Source organism: Pseudorasbora parva, chromosome 2 (assembly GCF_024679245.1).
Source record: "Pseudorasbora parva isolate DD20220531a chromosome 2, ASM2467924v1, whole genome shotgun sequence".
In the NCBI taxonomy this organism is placed as follows: domain Eukaryota; kingdom Metazoa; phylum Chordata; class Actinopteri; order Cypriniformes; family Gobionidae; genus Pseudorasbora; species Pseudorasbora parva.
Genome location: NC_090173.1, coordinates 21,243,933 through 21,270,307, shown reverse-complemented (window position 1 = coordinate 21,270,307; position 26,375 = coordinate 21,243,933). Strand labels below are relative to the sequence as shown.

The 26,375-nt window shown below is 38.2% G+C and overlaps 2 protein-coding genes across 3 annotated transcripts; both read left to right on the top strand.

Annotated features, from left to right (window-relative positions):
* Positions 1-28: 28 nt before the first annotated feature.
* Positions 29-4,254, top strand: LOC137048797 (nuclear body protein SP140-like protein). The gene is made up of 9 exons (XM_067427083.1): positions 29-101; positions 204-401; positions 1,047-1,180; positions 1,320-1,388; positions 3,209-3,324; positions 3,434-3,533; positions 3,682-3,741; positions 3,832-3,972; positions 4,177-4,254. The coding sequence occupies exons 1-9, from the start codon at positions 29-31 to the stop codon at positions 4,252-4,254; spliced, it is 969 nt and encodes a 322-aa protein (XP_067283184.1).
* Positions 4,255-18,806: 14,552 nt separating this feature from the next.
* On the top strand, positions 18,807-26,244 carry si:dkey-68o6.8 (nuclear body protein SP140-like protein). Of its 2 annotated transcripts, none has more exons than XM_067460052.1 (8): positions 18,807-18,914; positions 19,003-19,162; positions 19,290-19,360; positions 20,372-20,492; positions 22,855-23,037; positions 24,138-24,242; positions 25,705-25,841; positions 26,151-26,244. In XM_067460052.1, exons 1-8 carry the CDS (start codon positions 18,864-18,866, stop codon positions 26,211-26,213), a joined length of 891 nt encoding a protein of 296 aa, XP_067316153.1. In that variant the 5' UTR covers positions 18,807-18,863; the 3' UTR covers positions 26,214-26,244. The 2 variants fall into 2 exon arrangements, with proteins under 2 accessions (XP_067316153.1, XP_067316144.1); XM_067460043.1 differs by having other exon boundaries at positions 19,290-19,478; positions 20,301-20,492.
* Positions 26,245-26,375: the final 131 nt, after the last annotated feature.

Below are 26,375 nucleotides of genomic sequence, written 5' to 3'. Positions count from 1 at the left end.
GCTTAACGGGGTTGCAAGATCTTTCCCCATGTTTCAAAAGACTGATGTGTCTGCATCTTTGTTTTCACAGCCCAAAAGACAGCTGTCCCTCTCCAGCCCTAGTCAGTATGATGCTAACTAGACAATATGCTTATTATTAATATAAAGGTTTATGATTGTTTTTCTGTTTTATTTCATATTCTGTCTTCCTGCATTCGTTATAGAATCAGAAGGGAGGGATGATGATGATGATGACGATGTTGATGATGACGACGATGATGATGATGAAGATGACGACGATGATGATGATGAAGATGATGGTGGTGGCGGTGGTATTGACATGAGCGTGTTTGAAGGTCCAACTCTACCTGTTACCTGCGGTTCTGAGTCTGGCATTCTACACAAACATCGCTTTGCCTCAGGTGTGTGAGTGGGCACATTTCAATGAATTTCTACTAAAAAAAAATGTGTTAGCCATTAGACAGTTAGATGTATTTATAACTACAGCGGCTCCAAATATATTTGCACACTTTAGGCACACATAAAAGTGTGTGCCTAAAGTGTGCATTCGATACAAAATATTAAACAAAGTTTTATTTATGTTAAAGATATCATAAGCACACCCTTCAAACAAAATAAGCCACAAAAAGAAGTTTGTTAGATTCAGGCCTGGTTTCACAGACAGGGCTTAGATTAAGCCTAGATTAGGTTAACATGATGAACTATACCCATGGTTCCTCTGATAGGACGCCTGTGCACATTTTGAGAATTGACTTCATACAGCTCTGGAAAAAATTAAATTAAGAGACCACTAACAATGAAAAATCAATATTAAGTGGTCTCTTAATTTTTTCCAGTGCTGTATATCTACAGCAGCTGATTAAAAGTCACTGAGCAATAATGAAAAAAAGGTTATCTGAGAAAATGTCCAGCAGCATTTTTCTAATGCTGATCTAGAAGAGTTAAAACTCTAATGTACTGAAAATAATGTAGTGCACATAGTACAGCAAAATTCTGCTTTAATTGCTTTACTAAAAAGTGGTTCAGAGCTCCAATTGTTATCCCAGGGCATTGTGGGAGATGCATAAGAACAGAAAACTTCTGGCTGAGCCCTGAGGAGTTCGTCAGATTGAACAAACCAGATGGAACATGGAGGAAAGACATTGCATCCAACGGAATGACTCTTGGAAAACTTATAATGGTAGAACAACAACAAAAGCAAAAAGAGTAATAATTGTCAGAAAATAAAAATATGTGGTGTTCAAATGTCTTTGAAAAAAATTGACATGGCTGTAAAAAACTGTATATACTTATAAAACACTGTTTTCACATACTTTTAGGAAAGAGTTTTGGAACCACATACAGTCAACTGTGATTGTGAGATCTGCGAAAACCTGGATCAATACCTAGTAAGAAAACCTGAACTTATCACATCTACTGACATTTGAAAGTGACATGTGAAGGCCAAGCATGGGAACCCAAATTTCGGAATTTGTCCTCTGCATTTAACTCATCCAATTTAGTGCACACACATCAGGACCGGTGGGCAGCCATTTTGCTGGGGTGCCTTGGGGATCGATTGGGGGTTAGATGCCTTGCTCAAGGGCACCTCAGTCATTTCCTGTCGGTATTAAGAATCAAACCAGCAACATTCGGGCAGGGTTCCCGCGGGGTCCCTTTTCCCCAGCTTTTCATCCAAGGTCTTAAATTTAATTTAGTCAGGTCCAAAAAAGTTTTTTTCCTCGTTCATTTCCAGAATCGCCAGCCGCACAGTTCTTTCTGGGGGATACTGGAGTTGGTACATGGTGATAAAACTACAAATATGATACTACGAAATACGTCTGCGTCTCCTCACAGTTTGTTAAAGTTCAGCTGCATGTGGAAAATGGGAAAGTGTACTTTCAACAAGGCATGGCTAGATCACAGCGATTTCCACTGTTGGTTACAAGCGGTTCCCAGCTCCAGGTACGAGGCTCGCTTAAACACCATCATTTAATAGCAACAGTGAGATTAGCAATCTTTTCCAAGTGATGTTCCCTGATTCATGAAGACGTTCCCTTGCAGGCCCAACATGTCGCTTATGTGGCAAGATTTGGATTGGGCCGTTTATAAAGATGGAATTAATTCGTACTGTTACTGGGCCGTATAATGTAATGTGTGATTATGAAAGCGCAAAGGCTGCGATTTTATTTAAGTAAATTATGCCCAGTGTGTAAGTGAAGTGCGGCTTTGTGATCAGTAGTAAATTTTGTTACATATTTTTATTTATCAATCATAATGATTACTATTCGTCATATTAATATATAAACACAAAATGTTATATACAGACACTTTTCATTTGTAAAAAAAAAAAGAAAATAATATTTAACCAGAATAATTACAAACATCGTGTAGCCTTGAGTGTGAGTAGCCTGTTCAATCTCTTTTAGGCTATTAATGCTGTTTTGTAATGTAAATAAATACTAGATTAAATCTATTCCATTTGAGGGCAAGTTTGTTTTAGCCTATTTTCATTTTGGGCCTAAGGTTTTTGCATTTGGCACATTGTTGGGTGTGGAACGTTACTAATGTGATTTGCTCTAAATTAAATGAATGATTTTTCAATGACTGAAATTGAAATATTAGGTCCTAAACTTCAATTTTTTTAAAACTTTTTTTTAACAATTTTTTTCTTGAAAAAACTGAAACCTGCAAGAACCCTGTCGGGTTATCAGTCTGAATGTAACAATTTTTTTTATTATTATTAAAAAAAAAATTTTTAATCATTTTTTTGATTTGTATATATATATACCTTATACCTTGGGTGGTACCAATTAGTGAAAATTGTGGCCTGGGCTCATGGACTAAACCTGCAAGAACCCTGTCGGGTTATCAGTCTGAATGTAACAATTTTTTTTATTATTATTAAAAAAAATTTTTTTAATCATTTTTTTGATTTGTATATATATATATATATATATATATATATATATATATATATATATATATATATATATATATATATATATATATATATATCAAAGTTTCAGCAAGTCAAATATTCAGTAAGTATATATACCTTGGGTGGTACCAATTAGTGAAAATTGTGGCCTGGGCTCATGGACTATTTAGGCCACATTAGGCCTTATTTGAAACTGCCTTATTTGAAAATATTTATTTGAAATAATTTCTAAATTGTACAAAGAGACGGATTTAGTTAAAACATTAATGTAAACTCTTGTCTCAGCAGAATGATGACGTGTGTTTCGTGTGTGACTCTGAGGGAGATCTCGTGTGCTGTGATGAATGTCCACGAGCTTTTCATTCACAATGTCACATTCCAGCTGTAGATGGAGACTCACCTGGGTGAGAGAGAGAGAGAGAGAGAGAGAGAGAGAGAGAGAGAGAGAACATGCTGGTTTAGATAAATCATATTTGACTCTGTGTAATATTGTGTGTTTTGTGTGTACATAAGCCAGTGGAGCTGCACATTCTGTGTGATGAAGAATATGGAGGATTCCAGTCAAAAGACCCAACAGGATGTTTTGAGCAGTCCAGTCTCTCAGTACACACTGGTAAAACTTTTTGTCTGTATAATGGAAGTCAATGGGGTCCAAAAAAATTATTTGACCGTTTAGGGGAAAAAAAATACAAAGGAAAATTGTGAGAACTATTCCTTTAACACTTACAGATATGTTTGTTTGTCTGTCTTTTCTCTTTCAGCACTGCCAGTGTTTGCTGTTACACCTGCTACATGAGAGCGTGACTGACCCCTGCATCAATGTAAATTTCACCTTTAGCAGCTTCATCTGCCTCTGTGTCATTATTTAATGTAAATGTACAGTATGAGACGTGTCCACTGCTGGTGTTCAGGTTCCAGAAAACAGTGAGAACATTTGTGGTCCCATGATGCTGGGCAGAGTGAAGATAAACCTGGAAAATAATGATTATCAAACCGTGCAACAGTTTCTCTCAGATATCGAATTCGTCTTTCACCACTGCACTTCCAACAGGGTGAGTTTTGTTTTCTTACTTTTTGTTTTTTACAAGTTTAATTAATGATGGAAGTCTGAACCATTTAAATTTACTGTCTTATTTTAGTTTGTTTGTTCTCTCTCTCTCTCTCTCTCTCTCTCTCTCTCTCTCTCTCTCTCTCTCTCTCTCTCTCTCTCTCTCTCTCTCTCTCTCTCTCTCTCTCTCTCTCTATTTTCTCTTTAGGATGACTTTAGTAGAATGACCTTTAGGCTGAAAGAAATATTCAAGAGGGAGTTTAAAAGTATCTTTAAACTCCAGTAATATCATGATGCAAGATTACCTTTCCTAGGCCTTATCATAGGCTAACATTTGTACAGAGCCCCTAAAAAGACATGAAGGGGAAAGCAATTAGATGGGAGAAAAAAATATTTGGCAATGCTTTAGCGTTCTCCCGAGAAATTTCTCAAGGGAATGCAAAACAATTGTGTATTGTACAAAAAAAAGACAATTTGTGTAATTGTGGAAAGTGTTGTAAATGACTTGTATTCACATACAAGCAATGTAAAAAAGGTCAGACATATCTACAAATGATATGTAACAAATGTACAAGTGAATGGTTTACATTTTAGCTTAGGGGATGCAGAAAGCTTTGTAAATGATTTGCACATCATCTATAACAGGCGTCGAACATTAGTGTACTGTAGTGTAAGTGCTGTCTGGTGAGGGTATAGACCGCTGTCTTCTGTCTTTAACCGCTGTGCAGCACCTGATGTGAGCTTCAGTCGAAGGTGAAACTGGTTCACGACACGTAATTACAAACAATTTAAATAATAAATGTTTCAACAGCATGTGTGTATCTGCTCATTTTTCTGTGCATGTGAGCAATCTGTAGAATGTTCTATAATTTGAACAACATATTTTATTATTATGGCAAAACAAACTATGAGAGTGTTTTTCATTATGCCTGTGTATTTGGTTAGACAAAAATCTGGTAATATGAATGAAGTGTGTGCCATTTCATGCAAAAGTTTGATTTTGATAATGCAATATGTAGTTCTGATTGCAGTGCCTCATTTTGCAAGACGTATGAGGAGTTTTGCAGTTTAGGTGCATGGTTTTGTGAATTGTGTTAAGTATTTTGATAAAACCAGCCTAGTTTGCAAAATTGTGTGTTATCAATTGGAAAAGAACTGTAAGTAATTATTGATAAACAAGGAAGTCCTGAATTTGATGTTATTTGTGGAAAGTTAAGCTTGTTTAACTTAATATTAGTTACAGTTTTTCTCAATTGCTCAAACACTGAAACCCATCGGCTGAACAAAGTTCTCAGTTGCCTGAACTCATTTAAGCTAATTGTGCAGTCAGATATCAATACCTTCATCCATTTCACATGATAAAACACAATTTGCAGATCTCAGACTTTTCAGTTAAACTAAACACCTTCTTCATTCTCAAAACACATTCTGCACTCTAAAGCACATGGCATCCATACTGGGTAAACTCAAGTGGCAACAATCAAATACAAATAGAGAACACAATGTCATTGAATGAACACAGCCACTCCAAAGTGATTTAACTTGTTTCAAATGATGAGACACAACCAATATATGTGCAGTGCATTGTAGGCTGTATAATGAACAAATTGAATGGCCCTAAATATTGTGCTGAACTGTACTGACTGCTCAATAGATTTTGACTGGCTGCAGGTTTATATCAACAAAGAACAAGAATTACAATGTCACAGAGATATAATACTTTACAGTTTTTCTCGATTGCTTAAACACATTTCTTGAAACTATACCTCATACTATCAAAACAGTACACACAGATCCATAACATCTTACCCAATTCCCCAAACATCCTATTTTCAGGTCATAATGGAGCTCTAAACTAAAACCATTCACTCTTGCTGAAAAAAAAAACGTATTTTGTCCTCAGAAAACACACACAAGCCCTCAGAAAAACACACACTAGGGCTGCACATTTTCAAGTTTTTCATTAACCGTTAACCGATGCCCTTAGCGGTTAATACTCGGTTAACCATAGTGTGCATCAGGGTTATTATTTTTAGTTTATTAAGTTGACGACCGCCATCTCCGTAATGAACGCGCCTATAGAGAGAAATGCACATCATGGATTACCTAATCAGAGAGTAGCCTATTTCTTTTCGTTTTAAATTGTTAAAAGACATTTCAAGCTTTCTTAAGATATATTTCATGTATGTGAGACCTACGCTGAGTTTCGTTAAATTAGGATGAGATGCGCTCCAGTTCACGAGCAATGCAAGGTGCCGCGAGGGCGCCTGTATGATTAGGGCATGTAGTAAAATATGCAGCCGAGAACGATTCACACAGCGTTTGACTAGCGCGGCTGAGCTTCTCCCGGCAGAGAGTTCAAGCATCTGTGGACTCGTTCCTTCAGCTCTGACCATCTTGCTTTCAGTCCACGATTAACTTTTTTTGTTTTCTTCATTACAGTTAAAGTAACCTCTGCTTTTCACTAGTCCCTCACAAGTTTCTCACTTCAAACTTTCTTTCTTCTGATCCGTTTTGCACAGCGCGCGCGGCTCCCGCTCTGCTTCTGCCCTAATGCGACTTATAGTCCAGTGCGACTTATAGCCTGAAAAATGCGGTAAGCACTGCATTGCAATACTCACATTTTGCCCCGTCACTCTCAATTTTAAAGTGCTCCCACCACGCTCTACTTTTCTTTGCCCGCTTAGAAACTAAGCTGGTCAGGACTTCTTCTTCTGGATATTACTGTCTGGGAGCGCTCTGGCGGTCTCTATTGGTGCAAAAATATATTACAACTAAATTCAAAGCACGTCATTGACGCCACTTAACCGAGCAAAATGTTTCACTCGGTTACGCAATTTTTAACGGTTAATCGGTTAACCATGGACACCCCTAACACACACTACAATATAGTCTTACACACTGGTGCAATAAATTCAAAGTAACATTTCCAAACATGTGTAAGTTGTGTTGCTTGTAGCAAAAAAAAGAAAGAAAACCTTTTCACATGATGAACAATGAATACAAAAGACGCGTATAAATTTGCACGTTTTTATTCATTCATGTATTACACAATGGTCTGGGTCAGGCCAGATAATCTTGATTCATCCATGGCTTGCATACTGTATGTGATGGCAGGCTTCTTCCATGGCCTGGAGGAGTTGAACTCGGACATAAGTTTCTCGGTCATAGACTTTCCACCGCCATGCCTAAAAAAACTCCTCTATCGGGTTTAGAAAAGGAGAGTATGCAGGCAGAAAGATGTTTGAAAACCTTGGGTTATTGGTAAACCAGTCACAAACAAGATGGAAGCTGACGTTATCCCAAACAACACTTATTGTGAGTCTGCTCCGGCTGTGCTGGTTCCCTGAAGTCCAGCTGGAACAAATGCTCTCTTACGCCGCATTCACACGGGGCGTAGGCGTTAACGCTTCCCATTTACTTTGAATGGGTGACATCATCCGTTGCCGAACTGAATTGTGGGTTCCGTCGCGGCGCTTCACTCGCGTTGCAAGCGGCAGAAGTTGAAGAATTCTCAACTTTTCAAGCGCCAGCGCAGGCGTCATCCAATCAGATCGCCGTATGCAAATATCCTACAGCAGACACTAGCCAATTGCGTTCATTACTGCTCCGTGAACCATCCAGACCATAGACCGTTAAAAATCCAGACGCAGCTCCTGGACCACTACGTGATATTCTTCCCGCTGTCGGCGCTTTTTCAGGATTTAATGTACTTAACAGCTTCGTGCACCTGTGCAGTGCGCTGACAACAACTACACGGGCAATCGCACTCGCACATACAACCAAAAAATGTGCTTTTTTGTGTTGTGTTTTGGTCCAAGCGGCAAGTTAATGTGATTGGCTGTTGTCACTATGACGATCGCGTCAGCACCCAGCTTCAGCCACGCCCTCCGTCAAGCGTTAACGCCTACGCCCCGTGTGAATGCGGCGTTAGACTGTCAATAAAAGCAAGGAGAAGCATAGTGTTATAGGGTCCTTGAATGGCAGAGTACCCCTCATTGGCTCCTCTAACTCGTCTTTTCCCTCGTCTTTCCCTATGTACTTCTCCTCCTCCTCCATAACTTATTCCTTAATTTCTCCGTGAACCCATTGTTCCAAAACTGTATATTTAAAGCCGAGCAAGTTAGCCGGCCATTAGGAGAAGCGCGTCGGTCATAGAAGGAGCTCGAATCGCAAGTAAGTCTATCCGAAATACTCTGTATTTGCTGTATTGCTTGGTGTTTTAATTACTAGAAGGAAGATACATTTTCGTTTCTGCACTTATTCCTTTTATTCATAACTTTGTTCCGTGAGCTACTCACAAATTGCACTTTAACCAGGGCAGTTTGAAGCGCGCTGTACGCAATCACCAGCCGTTATTAAATAATAATTGTTGGCTTTTAGCACAGGTAGTGAGTGATAGTTTGGTTTCGATTTGAGTCGTTGGCAGACCGTTGCGTTGATTAATCTTTGGGATAATTATAAAAGCGTCCACACCTGCTATCCCTCAAGTAGTGATCAGTGTGTATTTAATAAGCGTGTCAGCGCTGTCGCGGTAGTGTCAGCGGGAGCGTTCAGCCCTCGTGTTCAGCCGCCTCATGTGAAGACCGACAAGTGTAAAGACATTCGTTTTCGACTCGACCTACGATCGACTCCACCGTAGAACGAACACCGAGAACGCACTTAAGTATTTATTTATTTCTCTATCCTCTTTCTCCTTCTCTCTCTTTTCACAATGTGCTTTCAATACATACCCACTATTTCTACCCCTCGCTCCACTATCAGACGCAGACGGCAGCGCAACACTGCTAATCTGCGTCTTATTCCTTCCTCTACTAATATCCCTCCCTCCTTTTCTCTGGGTCTATGGAATTGTCAGTCAGCTGTAAACAAAGCTGACTTCATTCCAGCCTTCGCCACTCATTCCAATCTGAATATCTTGGCCTTGACTGAGACCTGGATCCGTCCAGAAGACTCAGCAACTCCTGCTGCTCTCTCTAACAATTTCTCCTTCTCACACACCCCTCGCCACACTGGCAGAGGTGGAGGCACAGGTTTTCTTATCACAAACAATTGGAAATACTCAACCCACACCTCTCTCTGTAATAACATCTCATTTGAATACCATGCTATTACAGTTACAGCTCCTGCTAAAATCCATCTTGTAGTCATTTACCGCCCTCCAGGTCAATTGGGCACCTTTGTTGAGGAACTAGATGTGCTGCTGTCCTCATTCCCTGAGGATGGCAGCCCACTTGTAATCCTTGGTGATTTCAACATCCATCTGGACAAACCGTATGCTACAGATTTTCACTCCCTTCTATCCTCATTCGATCTCAAACTTCTTACTACCTCACACACACACAAATCTGGCAACCAACTTGACCTCATCTACATACGCAACTGCACTACAGAAAACACTTTGGTCAAACCCTTACACTTCTCGGATCACTACTTCATCACATTTAATATACATCTCACTACTCTTATGCTTCCACCTCCTCTACCAGTTAGTTTCAGACGAAACCTGCGTTCTCTTTCTCCCTCACACCTCTCCTCCGTTGTATCATCCTCTCTTCCATCACCCACACAATTCTCCTCTATGGATGTCAACACTGCAACAGACACTTTATGTTCCACTTTAACCACTTGTCTAGATACTATCTGCCCTCTGTCTTCTAGGCCAGCTCGCGCTACTCCCTCTAACCCTTGGTTATCTGATGTTCTTCGTGAACACCGGACCAAACTTAGGGCAGCAGAGAGAAAATGGCGCAAATCAAACGACCCATCTGACCTGAGTAAGTACCAATCTCTGCTCATTTCCTTCTCACAGGACGTCCATACAGCTAAATCCGCATATTTCCACAACAAAATCAACAGCACCTCAGACTCACGCACACTTTTCAGAACTTTCACCTCTCTCCTCTGTCCCCCTCCACCACCTCCCACCACCTCTCTTTCTGCAGACGATCTTGCCAATTTTTTCACAAACAAAACCACACTCATCAGCAGTCAGTTCACACCTCCAAACACACACACTTTTGAATCAGCCACATCCACAGCCAAACATCTTCTCTCCTCCTTCTCTACACTCACTGAGGACGAAGTATCTAAGCTTCTCCTCTCCAGCCATCCCACTACCTGCCCTCTAGATCCCATCCCCTCACATCTCCTACAAGCCATCTCCCCTACACTCTTACCAGCACTCACACACATCATCAACACATCTCTTTCCACCGGCATCTTCCCTACCACATTCAAGCAGGCTCGAGTAACCCCACTGCTTAAAAAACCCACATTAGACACATCGCTTGTAGAGAACTACAGACCTGTTTCTCTCCTACCATTCATTGCGAAAACACTTGAAAGAGTTGTTTTCAACCAGGTCTCATCTTTCCTCTCACAGACTAATCAACTGGACGTAAACCAGTCAGGCTTCAAAAAGGGCCACTCAACTGAGACGGCATTACTGTCAGTTACTGAAGCCCTGCGGCTGGCTAAAGCTGCATCCAAATCATCAGTCCTCATCCTCCTTGATCTGTCTGCTGCCTTTGACACTGTGAATCATCAGATTCTTCTGTCCACCCTCTCATCACTGGGCATCACAGGGACTCCACTCCACTGGTTTGAGTCCTATCTCACAGGTAGGTCTTTTAAGGTTGCCTGGAGAGGAGAGGTATCCAAAACACATCAACTGACCACGGGGGTTCCTCAGGGCTCAGTGCTTGGACCTCTCCTCTTCTCCATTTACACTACATCACTGGGACCCATCATTCAGGCACATGGTCTCTCTTATCATTGCTATGCTGATGACACACAGCTCTACCTCTCATTTCAACCAGATGATCCCACAGAAGCTGCACGAATCTCAAGCTCTCTGGCGGACATCTCGGCATGGATGAAAAAACATCACCTGCAGCTCAATCTAGCAAAGACTGAGCTGCTTGTTTTCCCTGCTAACCCCACCATACAACACGATTTTACCATCCAGCTAGGTTCATCTCTGATTACTCCTTCGGGGTCGGTCAGAAATCTTGGAGTAATCTTGGATGACCAGCTGTCCTTCAAAGACCACATCTCGAAGACGGCTCGGTCATGCAGGTTTGCATTGCACAACATCAGGAAAATCAGACCGTTCCTTACGGAGCATGCAACACAGCTTCTTGTCCAAGCCCTGGTCATTTCTAGACTTGACTATTGCAACGCGCTTCTGGCTGGACTTCCATCTTGTGCAATCAAACCGTTGCAAATGATCCAGAACGCTGCAGCACGTCTTGTATTCAATGAGCCCAAAAGGGCTCATGTCACACCTCTATTCATCTCTCTGCATTGGCTACCACTCGCTGCCCGGATCAAATTCAAAGCCCTGACTCTTGCTTATGGATCTTCCACAAGCGCAGCACCCGCATACTTCGACTCACTCCTTCGCGTCTACACACCCACCAGAAGCCTTCGCTCAGCTAATGAGCGAAGGCTTGTGGTACCATCACAGAGAGGCATGAGATCCCTCTCTCGAACTTTTTCTTTCATTGTTCCGGGTTGGTGGAACGATCTTCCGTCCTCCATACGCACAACAGAATCACTCACTTCGTTCAAAAGACAGGTAAAAACTCATCTCTTCCATGAGCACTTAATCTTACATTAAAAAAAAAAAAAAAAAAAAAAAAAAATTTCCCCCTCTAATTCTCCTTTCTTCTTTCCTTTTCTGGTCTTTGCTACTCTGAGCAGTGTACAAATCTTAGTATTTAGGGCACTTTTTGTGTTTCGTTGCCTCTTCTTGACGGATCGCTTCCTGTTCTCCTGAGTTGTAAGTCGCTTTGGATAAAAGCGTCTGCTAAATGCATAAATGTAAATGTAAAACTCAATGAACTGATTAAGGCCCTTTTATCTATCTATTGCAGGGTAGATTGAAAAGTATTTTCACCGGGGTAACTGTGTGCTAACTGAGCTGAAGCTGCCAACTTGAGTGAACAATACTCAATACGAGTGCTTTCTGAATGACAACATGGTGTAGACGATGAGAAATTAAGGGATTTGTGTGTAGAGTTTTGCAGTGACAGTTCAATAAATCTGATTCATGTGTTAAAATGGGAATATAGTTTAGGGAAATGGGTGTTTTGGTTTTAAAATTTTAGTTTAAAAGCCTGGTTATAGTGTTTAAGCAATCGAGAAAAACTAAAAACAAAACAAACAAACTGGGGTCGAAGAGGACGAAAAAATTGCAAAGCAGAGTAGTAATTTCTGATCAATTTTGAGCTTCTATGACAGAACATGTTTTCATTCATCAAAAGACAATGACGGAAAAATATGAAATCTGTCTCTCATTAAAGGGATAGTTCACCAACAAATGAAAATTTGATTCTTTATCTGCTTAATTCTAATTAGAACCCATTGACACACATTATACGAGCAACGGTTGGAGTTAAAAATCTTAATTTGTGTTTTACTGAAGAAACAAACACACCATATTGGATGGCCTGGGGGTAAGCAGATAAACATCAAATTTTCATTTTTGGGTGACCTATCCTTTTAAAATTCTGATTTAAAAATGTACTTCTCCCTGAAAACTGTTTTAAACAATGTGTTTTCTATAGTTTTAGTGTATTCTTTACTTACTGCCAAATAGTGTCTATCATTTTGATCCCTTTGTTTATGATTATGATTTTTGATTTTGAACACAGGTAAAACTGTTTTGAGGCGAAAGTTTAATTTTGTCAAAGGAGTCAGAGGTTTTGTAAATAGTGCTTGAAGATGAGGTTTTGTGTTTAATGTTTTCAAAAAATGAAGCAAGGTTTCAGAAATTGTGTTTTTGCAATTGAGAAAAACTGTAATAGTAGTAGATGAAGTGTTAATGCACAGGTGCTGGTCATATAATTACAATATCATAAAATCATTATTTCACAATTTCCATTCAAAAAGTAAAACTTGTATATTGTATTCATTCATTACACAGACTGTACACATTCATTACACCGGCTGGCTGTTCACAGAGCTCTGTGTCCAAGCACATTAATAGAGAGGAGAATGGAAAGAAAATATGTGGTAGAAAAAAGTGCCCAAGCAAGGGATAACCACACCCTGGAGTGGATTGTGAAACAAAATCAAATGTGGGGGAGATTCACAAAGAGTGGAACTACAGCTGGAGTCATTGCTTCAAGAACCACTACGCACAGACGTATGTGAGACATTGGTTTCAGCTGTCGCACTCGTGTCGAGCTACTCTTGAATAACAGACAGCATCAGAAACATCTTGTCTGGACACAGTGCCAAAGCAACCAATACCTGGTTTAAGGACCATGGTATCCCTGTTCTTAATTGGCCAGCAAACTCGCCTGACCTTTGCCCCATAGAAAATCTATGGTATATTATGAAGAGAAAGATGCAATACCAGACCCAACAATGCAGAAGAGCTGAAGGCCACTATCAGAGCAACCTGGGCTCTCATAACACCTGAGCAGTGTCACTGATCGGACTCTACCACACCGCATTGCTGCATTAATTCAGGCAAAAGGAGCCCCAACTAAGTATCGAGTGCTCTACATGCTCATACTTTTCATGTTCATACTTTTTAGGTGGCCAATATTTCTAAAAATCCTTTCTTTGTATTGGTCTAAAGTAATATTCTAATTTTCTGATTTATTAGTTAAATAAATCAACTTTTTGATGAAATTCTAATTATATGACCAGCACCTGTAGTACTACTCATTTGTCCTGCATTACTTCCTGCAAAGGGATATAATACGTGACAGACTGTTATATTCTAAAATGTTACCAGAAAATGTATCAGGAGTGTGACAGCGGCAATATGGGTTTCATTGTTCATGATACATGAACATATATACTTCACACATAAACACAATGAATACATAAATAAATAGTTCTGTGAAGTAGTTGGGCTCAGTGTTGTTTCATAATGTTTCATAATTTTGTAACTGTGAATGCTTTTGTAGGCTAATTGTGACGTCGTTTCATTAAAACACTAACTAGCCTCGACACAGAGCCCCCGCGGGAAGTAGCCTATACCTGACGGTCACGAGTCGACACAAGCTTCGAAGCCTCGGTCTCATAGCGCACAAGGTAATTTGCCATTTGTTAATAGTTGTTGCATATTGTGTATAAAGTTGTTTTATATCACTTTACAAGACAAATGTGATGTGTTATTATTAATTATGTAATTGGATGTAGGCTATCTTATTTGCGCGGATGTTAAGAAGATGTTAAGGCAAATCGGCAAGCACTGAAAAATGCTTATTTTGAAAATTGTATGCTTTTATTTATTATATATTTTTACGGTGTCTGGTGAAGATGTAGAGACAAAAATAAACAGCAAAAGACATCCTTACGAACCGTGGCCATCATGTAGTCAGACAAGTGCAGCTATAAAGGTGTGGTTAGGTGAAACACGAATTAGTTGTATGTCACATAAAATCTTGTCAAAGTCAACAAATACTGTCCAGAAAGTTTAGTTTAAGATAAGAAAACAAATGTTTGTATCACGTCTTAGAGAGCACATATCATCCTTTAGTGAATATTTCATGTTCCTTTTTTAACAAACAAATTTTCCAACGGTTTCAGTTTTGTTTCTGTGTAATGAGTGTGGGGAGGTAACTAAGAAATTTTGCGACTACATGTCAACTTATTTTTCACACCAAAAACCTTACACCCTACCTAATAGTCTATTAATATTCTAAGGAGAGTTATCTGACATGTAACTTTACAAAGTTACTTATAGTTATAGTTAGAAGAATGTCTAAAGTGGACCATCAAAATAAAGTGCAACCGCATTTTCATTTGGAGATCCATACAAGCAAATTAATGAATGTAACAACATCTGCCTCTCATAGACCTAAAGAAGATGAATGCTAGTGCAGAAGTGGAGGAAAGTAGCTCAGCAACTGATTCTTATGAAGATGAAAGGAGGAAAATAAAGGGAAAACAAATGTACCCATGCAGGTGGGGTAACGATACATGGTCTTTTCCCAACCAAGTATCCAATCCAAAAAGGCAAGTACTGTCTTGCAATTACATCTTCTAGCAAGCATATTTGATTAACATTTTGTTAAAAAGAAGTGTTCATTTTTTATTTTTTATTTATTTTTATATGAAGGTACTTTGTAATATGAAGTGGGATAGTTTTTCAGTGACGCATTAGGAAGGCAGACCTACAGAAAGGTGTGGTTAGTTGGAGTATGGAAAAGGAAAAGAGATTTGACAGAGTGTCATTATCTTATCATTATACCATTATCTATAGAGAGAGAGAGAGAGAGAGAGAGAGAGAGAGAGAGAGAGAGAGAGAGAGAGAGAGAACTAGACAAGTTAGATGCTAAGACAAGACAGTAATTTAATATGATAATTCTAGTCATTTGGATCATACAAAAATGTATAAATAAGATATAATGCCCTGTACATGGATGGATTTCTGTACCCAGGCTTGTATTAGTCTATATATATTAAAGGTATATTAAAGCAATTTTGGGCCCTATGAAAGAATATGAGCTTGGGCCCCTAATCGTACCCAAACATACAGGTCAACCTATAGTGATCCAAAATCGTTGTCAGCCATTTAATTATATATACACTACTCAAACTAAAGTTTGAGAACAGTATGATTTAAAAAAAATGTTTTTAAAGAAGTCTCTTCTGCTAACCAATGCTGCATTTATGTTATTAAAATACAAAAAAGTTGTAATATTGTGCAATATTATTCAAATGTAAAATAACTTCTCTATTTAAATATATAGTAAAGTGTAATTTATTCCTGTGATCAATGCTGAATTTATCATCATTTCCTTCAGTCTTCAGTGTCACATGATCCTTCACTAATCATTCTCATATGCGGATTCACTGCTTAAGAAGCATTAATGATTATTATTAATGTTGAAAGCAGTTGTGTAAAACATTTTTTAGGATTGTTTGATGAATATAATTTATTCAGCAAGGATGCATTCAATTGTTCAAGTGACAGTATAGGCATTTATAATGCTGCAAAAGCTTTATATTTCAGTTATTTTGTACTTTCTATTCATTAAATAATCATAAATGTTTGTTGATCATCAAACCCTTATATAAGAAGGATTTCTGAAGGATTATGTGACTCTTGAGACTGGAGTAATGAGGATAAATTCTAGCCTGACAAGCCAGACCCACATCAAGATGTTTGGTCTGGAAACTCACCATAGACAGGGCTCAATCCGAGGGGCGGGATAAACGGTTGTCTTTCAAACTCCCTCTGCACGTGATAGGATAGCGCTACAACCAGCCAGAGCAACGAAGGTGAAACAGAGCTTGTTGATAGATTAAGGGGGGGGGGGGGGGGGGGGGGGGGGGAATGCTGTTTCATGCATACTGATCTTTTTACACTGTTAACCCTTTAGAACCTAAAGCTAAAAAGGGGCATTTTCACATATTTAGTTTTTTTGACTGTAGAATTATAACAGAATGTGCTATCCTCAAGTGCAAGGTGTTATTTTTTTCAGAAGACAACTGGCTTTCAATAAATTACAGTTATTGACCCTCACTGTATATGGTAAGTTTGAAAATAGAATTTAAATAGGCAAAAACTGCAAAAACGGGAATACATTTTACTGCTTTTTATTGAGAAAAAATCAGAAACCCACTGAACGAAAGAATCTAACACTTTAAACTTGAAGAATAAACTATAATACATATATACAAGTCTTTTTGTGACACTGGGTTGCAGAGTTTTCACTCAGGAGCCTTTTTCTTTACCCCACGGCCCCTCTGAGGTGGTGTTATGGAGGGCCCGTTTGCTTTTGTACAAGCCACACTGGGGAAAAAAACAAAACAAGCTTGTATTACAAACTCACAATATATGTATAAATGTATTTTCCATTATAAAATAATACATTAAAGCAAAATTGTAAAAAAAACAAAATAAACACTTGCAACCAAATAACAATGACGTAATAATACAAAATAATTACTTACACACATGCCAACACACACATGTATACATCACACACATGTAAACACATACACATGCATGTAAACACATGAACACAGACAAACACATGAATGCCATGCATGCAAACACATGAACACATGAACGACATGCATGCAAACACATTTGAACACACGCAAACACATGAATGTAACGTTAGTGGATGTAAACACATGAACGACACATGCAACGCATACGCGCGTGTACATACACACACACTATGATGCATGAAACAGGGATATTTTGAACTAAAACATTGAATCTATGCCTATTTCACCGACATTTCTCACAGTTTCAGCATAGAAAAGACAAGCTTCACTTACCAATCCATGTCTAGATCAAGGGTAGCAACAAATGCCTCCTCAACATCTGAATATGCAGTCTCTGGGTCTGAAGAGTCCCTCTCAGCCGCTTTCCAAGTGTCAAAGATAAACTCAATAGCCTCCTATCTTGTATACACTGTCTTCACCATGCTTTTGTCCTTTTTTAATTGTGTTTTGGAATCTAAAAATCCTATAAAACTCTGCCGCGCTCCGTATCTCCGTTCTATTCGCGCCTTCCCGCTCCCCCCCGAAAGCCGCGGTGATTTGCCGATGGAAAACATGACATTACCGTAATAAGCCGTATATAGGCGGAAAGCGCAGGCTGTCTACTTTCAGGAGCAATTTAAATTATTATGATAGTGCAAAGGGTTGAAGAGTTACGGTAACTTAAATACAGCTTGGTTGGCTGTGTCGTCGACGACACGTTCGGTTTTAAAGGGTTAAAGACATGGAATCCCATACTAAACATGGACAAAGTTTCAAAAGTTAAGGTGGACGTTTGATGGGAGTATTTCTTTGTCAAAAATACTACTTCTGGTTTTCTCAGAGAAAAGCTTAACTCCAAGTCTTCCAGAATCGCAGTGAAAGCTGAGACTGCCGCCGTTCGCCAGTTTCTGTGTTTACTAGAAGCACGCAAGCGCAACTCGGCTGTCGTCATTATGGCCCCGCCCGCCGACTCTATACACGACGTGATTGGCCCGTCCAGAGTGAGGGGAATACAGCTCAGAAGGGTATTGAGAGTTCGTAGACGACACTTGCGGGCAGATTAAATTTGCTGCCGCTAGGGTTCTAGGCTAGATAAATTACGCTTTGATCACAGGAATAAAATATTTCAAATAGGAAAAAAAAATACATTGTAAAAATATTACTCAATAATTCTGTTTTTGCTGTATTTTGGATCAAATAAATGCAGCCTTGGTGAGCAGAAGATACTTCTTACAAAACATTTTACAAGGACTGATTTTAAAGTACTATTACTTGTTTATAAATAACTCAATGACCTAGGACCTCAATAAATTGCAGATATGCTGATTAAATACAAACCCAACAGATCATTCAGATCAGCAGGATCAAATCAGTTAGAAATACCAAGAGTTCACTCAAAGCAAGGAGAGTCTGCCTTTAGCTATTATGCAAACCGTAGTTGGAACCAGCTTCCTGAACAGATCAGATGTGCTCCAACAGTAGCCACATTCAAATCCAGACTCGGGGACGGTCTCAAGAGTCGCATTGTTCTTCCAGTCTCAAGAGTCGCATTTTTTTTGTGCCAGAAATGCAGAAATAAGACATAATTTTGTTTTATTTATTACTCTGGTAGATTATACATTTACAATTTATATATCATTACTACTATTACTGTTACTACTAATAGGCTAAAACCAATCTCTGGGGGCCCCAAAAGTTCATGGGCCCTTAGAATCGTCCTAACTTTTCCCCCCTTAAGTACGCCCCTGCAAGATAGTTATTGGAACAGTCCTTACCAGAATCAATGATACACAATCTGTTTTCTTTAACAGAAACAATGACATTAAAAACTACAACACTGTGGACCTTGGGTTTTTCGAAGATGAAGAGTTGTATAAGCTGTTCTGTGAAAACAAAACAAAGATATCTACAATAAAAGGGCCGGTTATGTTTCTGCGCCATCTCAAGGACTATAGACTCATTACAGATGAGCTTTATGTAAGCCTGCATTTCAGAACATAATATATCAATATGAAAAATACCAATAATCTAACATTTTATTTGAACAAAACTTTTACTTTTGAAGAAAAAGCTTGTGAACTGTGATGATGCTGTTTATGATGCATTGGAGAGTATTGAAAAACGTGGAGCAAAGAAGATTAGAAAGTTCTGGAAATGTGTGCAGCAGGAGCACATTTTACAGCATTACTCCCAGCTCTCTGAAATCGCTGCAACTCTGAAGAACTGTGAGAATCTGTTCAGCTATCTGTCTGTCTATTCATCTCTCTGTCTGACAGTGGGTTTATTGTAATATTGCACTGAGATCTGCAGCATTGCTGATTTATTTCCTAATTCTGTTTTTTAATTCCTAAGCTCTTGAGAATGGGTCAAGCAAAAAAGCACGAGAGAGATCTGATGATGGAGGCACAGGAAAGGGAAAGGAGGTTAAAAAGAGAAGGACAGAAGACCACTCTGTGAGTAACCAAGCTGGCCCATCATCACTAAGCACTAACAGCCAGAGGAAGAAATTTGAACATGTGGAGAAAGGTTCTCTGAAAAAGGGTGAGGAAATAAAATCTATTGGTTTGACAGACCAACCAGTCCATCAATTTTTTTTGATTGACCAGTTGCCTGTCAGTCAGTCTATCTCTTTAAAACTAACTAAAGCAGAAACTTTTGCACAATAGGCAGATTTTAAAACGTTCATGACATGACCTTTCGTTTTTCACTCCTCATTTGCATATATTTGTTAGCAAAAATGTCCTAACTTTGTTGAATGCTCTCAATGCTTTCTCTGCTGTCATTCCCACATGCAAGCGTGTACCCCGTCTTCCATATAGACCTTAGTCAGGTTAGACTGCATATTCAGTTTTAAGTGGATGAAAACAAGGCAGTGAGGGATAGACTTGGAGTCTTTACAATGGCATGCACTGTATGAATGGTCCTAAATCACAGTTTTTTACAAAAATGTTTGACACAATTTTTAGCTACTGAAAGTTTTTTTTCTTTTCTCAGATAGATGTTTTGTCAGCTGAACAATCAATATGTTGTTAAACAATCCATTGAATGCACTGTATTTCTATCCCTCACAGCCTCATATTCATTCCTGTCAAAAATTAAACATGGCACTACCCAGACTAAGGTCTATAGGGAATATATCTGGAACACTCATTTCACACCAGTGGACATATTTTGTGACTGCCTGTGGCATCAAACTCTTTTAGAACAGCCTCCACATTGGGAGTGTAGGCCTAAATGTTCCCTGAAATCCAGTCTCTCTCTTTCTCTGTCTGTGACTGACAGTTGGTTTATTGTAATACTGCATCACATTTGTATCTACAGCATTGCTGATTTATTTACAAATTCTTGGTTTTAATTCCTCAGCTCTTAAGAATGAGCCAAGCAAAAAAGCACGAGAGAGATCTGAGGATGGAGGCACAGGAAAGGGAAAGGAGGTTAAAAAGAGAAGGACAGAAGACCACTCTGTGAGTAACCAAGCTGGCCCGCCATCATCACAAAGCACTAACAGCCAGAGGGAGAAATTTAAACATGTGGAGAAAGGTTCTCTGAAAAAGGGTGAGAAATCTATTGGTTACACAGACCAACGAATCCATACATTTTTTGATTGACCAGTTGCCTGTCAGTCAGTCTATCTGTCTCATTGTAGTAATTCATACGGCATTTGCATTAAAGGAAGTGTGTGTAAGACTGTGGCCAAAACTGGTACTCCAGGTGTATTCCCTCTCCTCCTCCCCCCTGACTCGAGGTTGCCAGATAGTCTGCAGGATCAGCAGTAACGTTTGTAGATCTGTAGCTGTGGTAACTAGAGCAGAGCTGGCAACACGGTTGCCCAAACACTACTGACTTTGTGATTGGTAGATAGGTGGGGGGCGGAGCTTCAGGCCAAAACACAATATGCCAACATCAACATCAGTTGAGGGCTGCAACAATAACTTTTAAATGACAATATCCTGGCCGGACTACTGTTGTCAGTGATATAAGTATTTGAATTTAACACGATTTCTTAAAGCTACACTGTGTGATATTTTCCCCCATCTAGCGGTGAAAAGGTATATGACCATCAAGTGAATAATAGTTTCTGTTCCTCTCAATTCCGATTTCGTTTTAACTCCTACGGTGGCCGATTTAGTCCAAGATTAACATGGCAATCCCCCTCTTCACATTAAACATGACGCCATCCAGTGTTAAAACGCGAAAGGCGAAGCTTGAATTCACGGGTATGTCCCTCTTTGGTTACTGTACTTTCAAGATGGAGGGGCAACATGGCGACCGGCATTCGAACCCCTCACCCGTATGTATTTTCAACGGCATATTATAAACTTACGAGAATACTTTATTACGTGGAAGAAGTAAATATACATTAATGAGCATATATATTTTTGAAAGAACTAATTGTTTTTAGCTAAGAATAAACTAAAAACGTTACACAGTGTAGCTTTAAAGTCTTGTGACATATCAGGGCCATTTTATGATTAATTGAAATACATTTCTTACATACAGTTCCTTTCAAATAATTGTAATCAATAGGATTTATGTACTAACTAAAGCAGAAACTTTTGCACAATAGGCAGATTTTAAAACGTTCATGACATGACCTTTCGTTTTTCACTCCTCATTTGCATATATTTGTTAGCAAAAATGTCCTAACTTTGTTGAATGCTCTCAATGCTTTCTCTGCTGTCATTCCCACATGTAAGCGTGTAGCCCGTCTTCCATATAGACCTTAGTCAGGTTAGACTGCATATTCAGTTTTAAGTGGATGAAAACAAGGCAGTGAGGGATAGACTTGGAGTATTTAAAGGTGCTCTAGAATGAAAAATGTAATTAACCAACCTTGCCATTGTGAAATAATAAGAGTTCAGTACATGGGCATCACATACTGTGAGTCTCAAATACCATTGCCTCCTCCTTCTTATTTAAATCTCCTGAATGAAAAACACTGGGGAAAAATAAGTGCTTCTTAACATAAACCCAACCATGACGCAAGCATTGGGGATCATTTATATGCACGCCCCAACATTTGCATCTGTCCAAACATGACGGAGCTGAATCATCAGGACTGCAGATAAACAAGACACTTGAGGATAGCAAAAACGGCTTTCCTGACACATATTCAGGCTGTGCAGGGGATGTGAGGACTTTTCATATGTCAAGGTTGATGTTTATAATTGGATACCACAACAATTTAATTCAAGATTGTTCGTTCGTTCGCCCCATTTCAAGCAAGCTTTGCTCAGCGTCTTAAACTGAAGAAGGTGGCAACTATATTCCTGCAAGCAGTAAGTAGCGATGTATCCACTTATTGACTGTTTAAACAATTTCTGATTAAATTGAAAGTTTTTTTAGGGTGACCGCATTGTCTAGATAACGCAAGATGCTTACAGTAACAATAGGAAACACCTAGTACCATACAAAACTAAATAGTGTGTCTAATGACAGGTTAATATTATTTTGTATTACAAAATACAACCCTAGATTCTTTGCTTACAGATTCTAGCAAATTTCACCTTTTCCACCATATAAGTTAAAACGACAGTCATTTGACAAGGCTATTCATTTTGTAAAAATATAAGTTATATATTTATATTTTTGAGAACTGAAGTAGGCCTATGATGTTTTTGCATGCTTGTATTTCCGAGTACATCACAGTCTATCCCTCACAGCCTCATTTTCATCCCTGTCAGGTCTATATCGGGAATATATCTGAAACACTCATTTCACACCAGTGGACATATTTTGTGACTGCATGTGGCATCAAACTCTTTTAGAACAGCCTCCACATAGGAGCGTAGGCCTAAATGTTCCCTGAAATCCAGTCTCTGTCTGTGACTGACAGTTGGTTTATTGTAATACTGCATCATATGTGTATCTACAGCATTGCTGATTTATTTACCAATTCTTGGTTTTAATTCCTCAGCTTTTAAGAATGGGCTAAGCAAAAAAACACGAGAGAGTTTTGATGATGGAGGCACAGGAAAGGGAAAGGAGGTTAAAAAGAGAAGGACAGAACCTGTGAGTTACTCTGTGAGTAACCAAGCTGGCCCACCATCATCACAAAGCTCTAACAGCCAGAGGGAGAAATCTGAACATGTGTATAGAGGTGAGTTCCTTGAAAAATGTTGTTAACATATTAAATAAACTTTTCTAAGATTTTATGTTGTCAGGGACTAATTTTCCAATTTCCCTTGGCTTTTTGTTCAACTCTATGCATGAACAATATTGAAATGCAGAGAATGATTTTTTTTTCTGAGCTATGAAAAAAAAAAACACCTTATATATATATACATATATAATGTGTGTGTGTGTCTGTGTGTGTGTGTGTGTGTGTGTGTGTGTGTGTGTGTGTGTGTGTAAGTAGATTCAAGTCTTAGATTGTATTATGACAGAAATGTTTAGCCACTGACAGTAATAATCTAATGATGCAAACTACTCAACTGTTTATGAAATTTTGCTTTTTTTAATTGAAAAAATGCAATCATGTGATTCATATAATTCATAAATTAATGTAACATTTTAAAATAGAATATTATTTGCAAAGAGTTTAAATTGATTACTTTATCAGCCTATTACAATTAGACCTAGAACTTATTTTATCATTCTTATTTATTTATTCCCTTAAATCCCTTTTAATCCTATAATTATTAATTTCCTTTATTATTGTTATTATTATTTATAATAATACAAATTATATCCCAAAATGTCCCCCCAAGCACAAAAGTGAAATTTTGCCTATACATCAAACTGAAGAAATGCCATATATAACACAGTAAACAGAACAAAATGAATGTTAAGTACAAACATGTCCCAACCCACACTTTTGCTGAAGCCTAACTCGGGCTCTAAATTAGTGATGTTTATTTATTAAATTTATGAACAAATTGGTATTTTTGAACGAATCTTTTAAGTAAATTAATTCCTCTTCTTTACTTTCATGCACTGACTTGCATTTCCCATTTACAGACGTCTCTCCTCTTAAGATCTATGACTGATGTGACTGTTTTGTTGGCCTTTTTGCCTGTAAAGATGTTTAAACCAATAGTGATTTGCTGTAAGGTGGACTATGGGGTTGTACCTTATGAATAATTACACTAAATGACAGTCAGTCAGTCATCTGATTTGTTGTCGAAACTATTTATTTTGATGAATGCTATTTCATTTATTTAATTTACATTTTTAACCTTTTTATCTTATTCACCCAAGAGGAAGAAAAGGACCTCTGGGATACACAAAAGAGATGGCTTCCTGTCACATGTGGGGAGAAAAAAGCCCTTCTTGACAGAGAAGCACTTCGTACATATGGCAGAAGTAAGTTGCCCTTATTATTTAAATGTTTTTTTTCTGTCTTAATGCAGGATCACCTTATACAGGTGCTGGTCATATAATTATCATCAAAAAGTGTATTTATTTCACTAATTTCAATCAAAAAGTGAACTTGTATATTATATTCATTCATTACACACAGACTGATATATTTCAAATGTTTATTTCTTTAGTTTTGATGATTATAACTGACAACTAAGGAAAATTCAGTATCTCCGAAAATTAGAATATTAATTTAGACCAATGCAAAGTAAGGATTTTTAGAAATCTTGGCCAACTGAGAAGTATGAACATGAAAACTATGAGCATGTACAGCACTCAGTACTTAGGTACTGGTTGCTTTATTACATTAAATCTGCATCTCCATAAAGTTGGTCAGCAGCAGAAAGCTTAAAGTGCTCTAAAACTTCCTGGTATACGGCTGTGTTGACCTTGGACCGCAGAAAACACAGTGGACCAACACCAGCAGATGACATGGCACCCCAAACCATCACTGACTGTAGAAACTTTACACTGGACCTCAAGCAACGTGGATTGTGTGCCTCTCCTCTCTTCCTCCAGACTCTGGGAACCTGATTTCCAAAGGAAATGCAACATTTATTTTCCTCAGAGAACATACCTTTGGACCACTCAGCAGTCCTTTTTGTCTTTAGCCCAGACGAGATGCTCCTGATGCTGTCTGTTGTTCAAGAGTGGCTTGACACAAGGAGTATGACAGCTGAAACCAATGTCTCGCATATGCCTGTGCGTAGTGATTCTTGAAGCAATGACTCAGCTGCAGTTCACTCTTTGTGAATCTTTGTTTCAAAGATTCACAATGGGTTTTGGTTCACACAATCCTCTCCAAGGTGCGATTATCCCTATTGTTTGTACACTTTTTTTCTACCACATCTTTTCCTTCCATTTGCCTCTTTAATAATGTGATTGGACACAGAGCTCTGTGAACAGCCAGCCTCTTTTGAAATGACCTTTTGTGTTTTGCCCTCCGTGTGCAAGGTGTCAATGGTGTACATAATCATCAAAATTAAAAGAAATAAACATTTGAAATATATCAGTCTGTGTGTAATGAATGCATATAATATACAAGTTTTACTTTTTGAATGGAATTAGTGAAATAAATCAACTTGATAATATGCTAACTACCATTCACCACATATGACCAGCATCAAGAGTTGTAGTTATAATAATAATTGTACATTATAGAAGTCCTGCATTGTGTGAAAATTAGTATTGTGCTTCATTATAAATAGTGAACTTAGGGTTCGGGTTAGTAGAATAAGTTGATATGTACTTGCAAAATTACTTATAGTCAGATATTATTAAGCAGACATTTTACTAATACTCTCATTCATAACTTCTATTGACATGGAGTTGCAATGTAACTTCAGTAGAATATCTAAAGTGGACCATCATAATAAGTGTTACCAAAAATGTCCATTCCTCTTAGAAAACAGCAAATGCATTAAATATCGCAAGCAAATGATCACCCCGTATCAATATGAGGAAATGGCTGGAAAAGAAAAGAGCAAGAACTGGAAAATAAGTGTATTATATCAAGGCAGAAAAATCAAGGATCTTCTAAAGGTGAGAATAATATAAGTTTATCCAACCTGGGATTAATCTATTAAAAATGATTAACTGACAAACAGACACATTACCTGTTTATACCATTCTGGTGTTTCAGGCACTTTCTTCCTGAATAGTTCTGTTTTCATGGGTTTACTGATAATCAGTTTTTTACATTTACAGGGTACATTTAGCCCTAATACGAAACAATATACTTGTTTTTTAGACTCACAATACAATATACTGTGTTTTGTCTTTAAATAAAAACAAAGTTTTTATAACAACGTTTATCTATGCATCTTTAACATGGTTTAATTTTCCTTTCAGGAGGGTTTTTTGGAGATGCCTGAAAAAAAAAAAAAAAAACTTGCGGTAAATGATGTCGCATAAAGAGTCACAATATTGATCTCATGAATACACCAGTTTGGTTTCTCTTTCAATAAAATACAACAATGAATAGACTGTATTACTGTGATTCTTGAAATAAATAATTTCTGTTAACATAAAAAGATATTATTTTTAGGGCCGGGACTCGATTAAAAAAATTAATCT

Excerpts from the sequence above, each read along its gene's own strand:
- LOC137048797 (XM_067427083.1), top strand. The coding sequence starts at position 29 with ATGTTTCAAAAGACTGATGTGTCTGCATCTTTGTTTTCACAGCCCAAA. Across the intron at positions 1,181-1,319 it reads CTCTTGGAAAACTTATAATG|GAAAGAGTTTTGGAACCACA; the intron begins GTAGAACAACAA and ends ACATACTTTTAG. Across the intron at positions 3,534-3,681 it reads CAGTCTCTCAGTACACACTG|CACTGCCAGTGTTTGCTGTT; the intron begins GTAAAACTTTTT and ends TTTCTCTTTCAG.
- si:dkey-68o6.8 (XM_067460043.1), top strand. The coding sequence starts at position 18,864 with ATGTTTCTGCGCCATCTCAAGGACTATAGACTCATTACAGATGAGCTT. Across the intron at positions 23,038-24,137 it reads ATCTGAACATGTGTATAGAG|AGGAAGAAAAGGACCTCTGG; the intron begins GTGAGTTCCTTG and ends TATTCACCCAAG. Across the intron at positions 24,243-25,704 it reads ACTTCGTACATATGGCAGAA|AAAACAGCAAATGCATTAAA; the intron begins GTAAGTTGCCCT and ends CATTCCTCTTAG.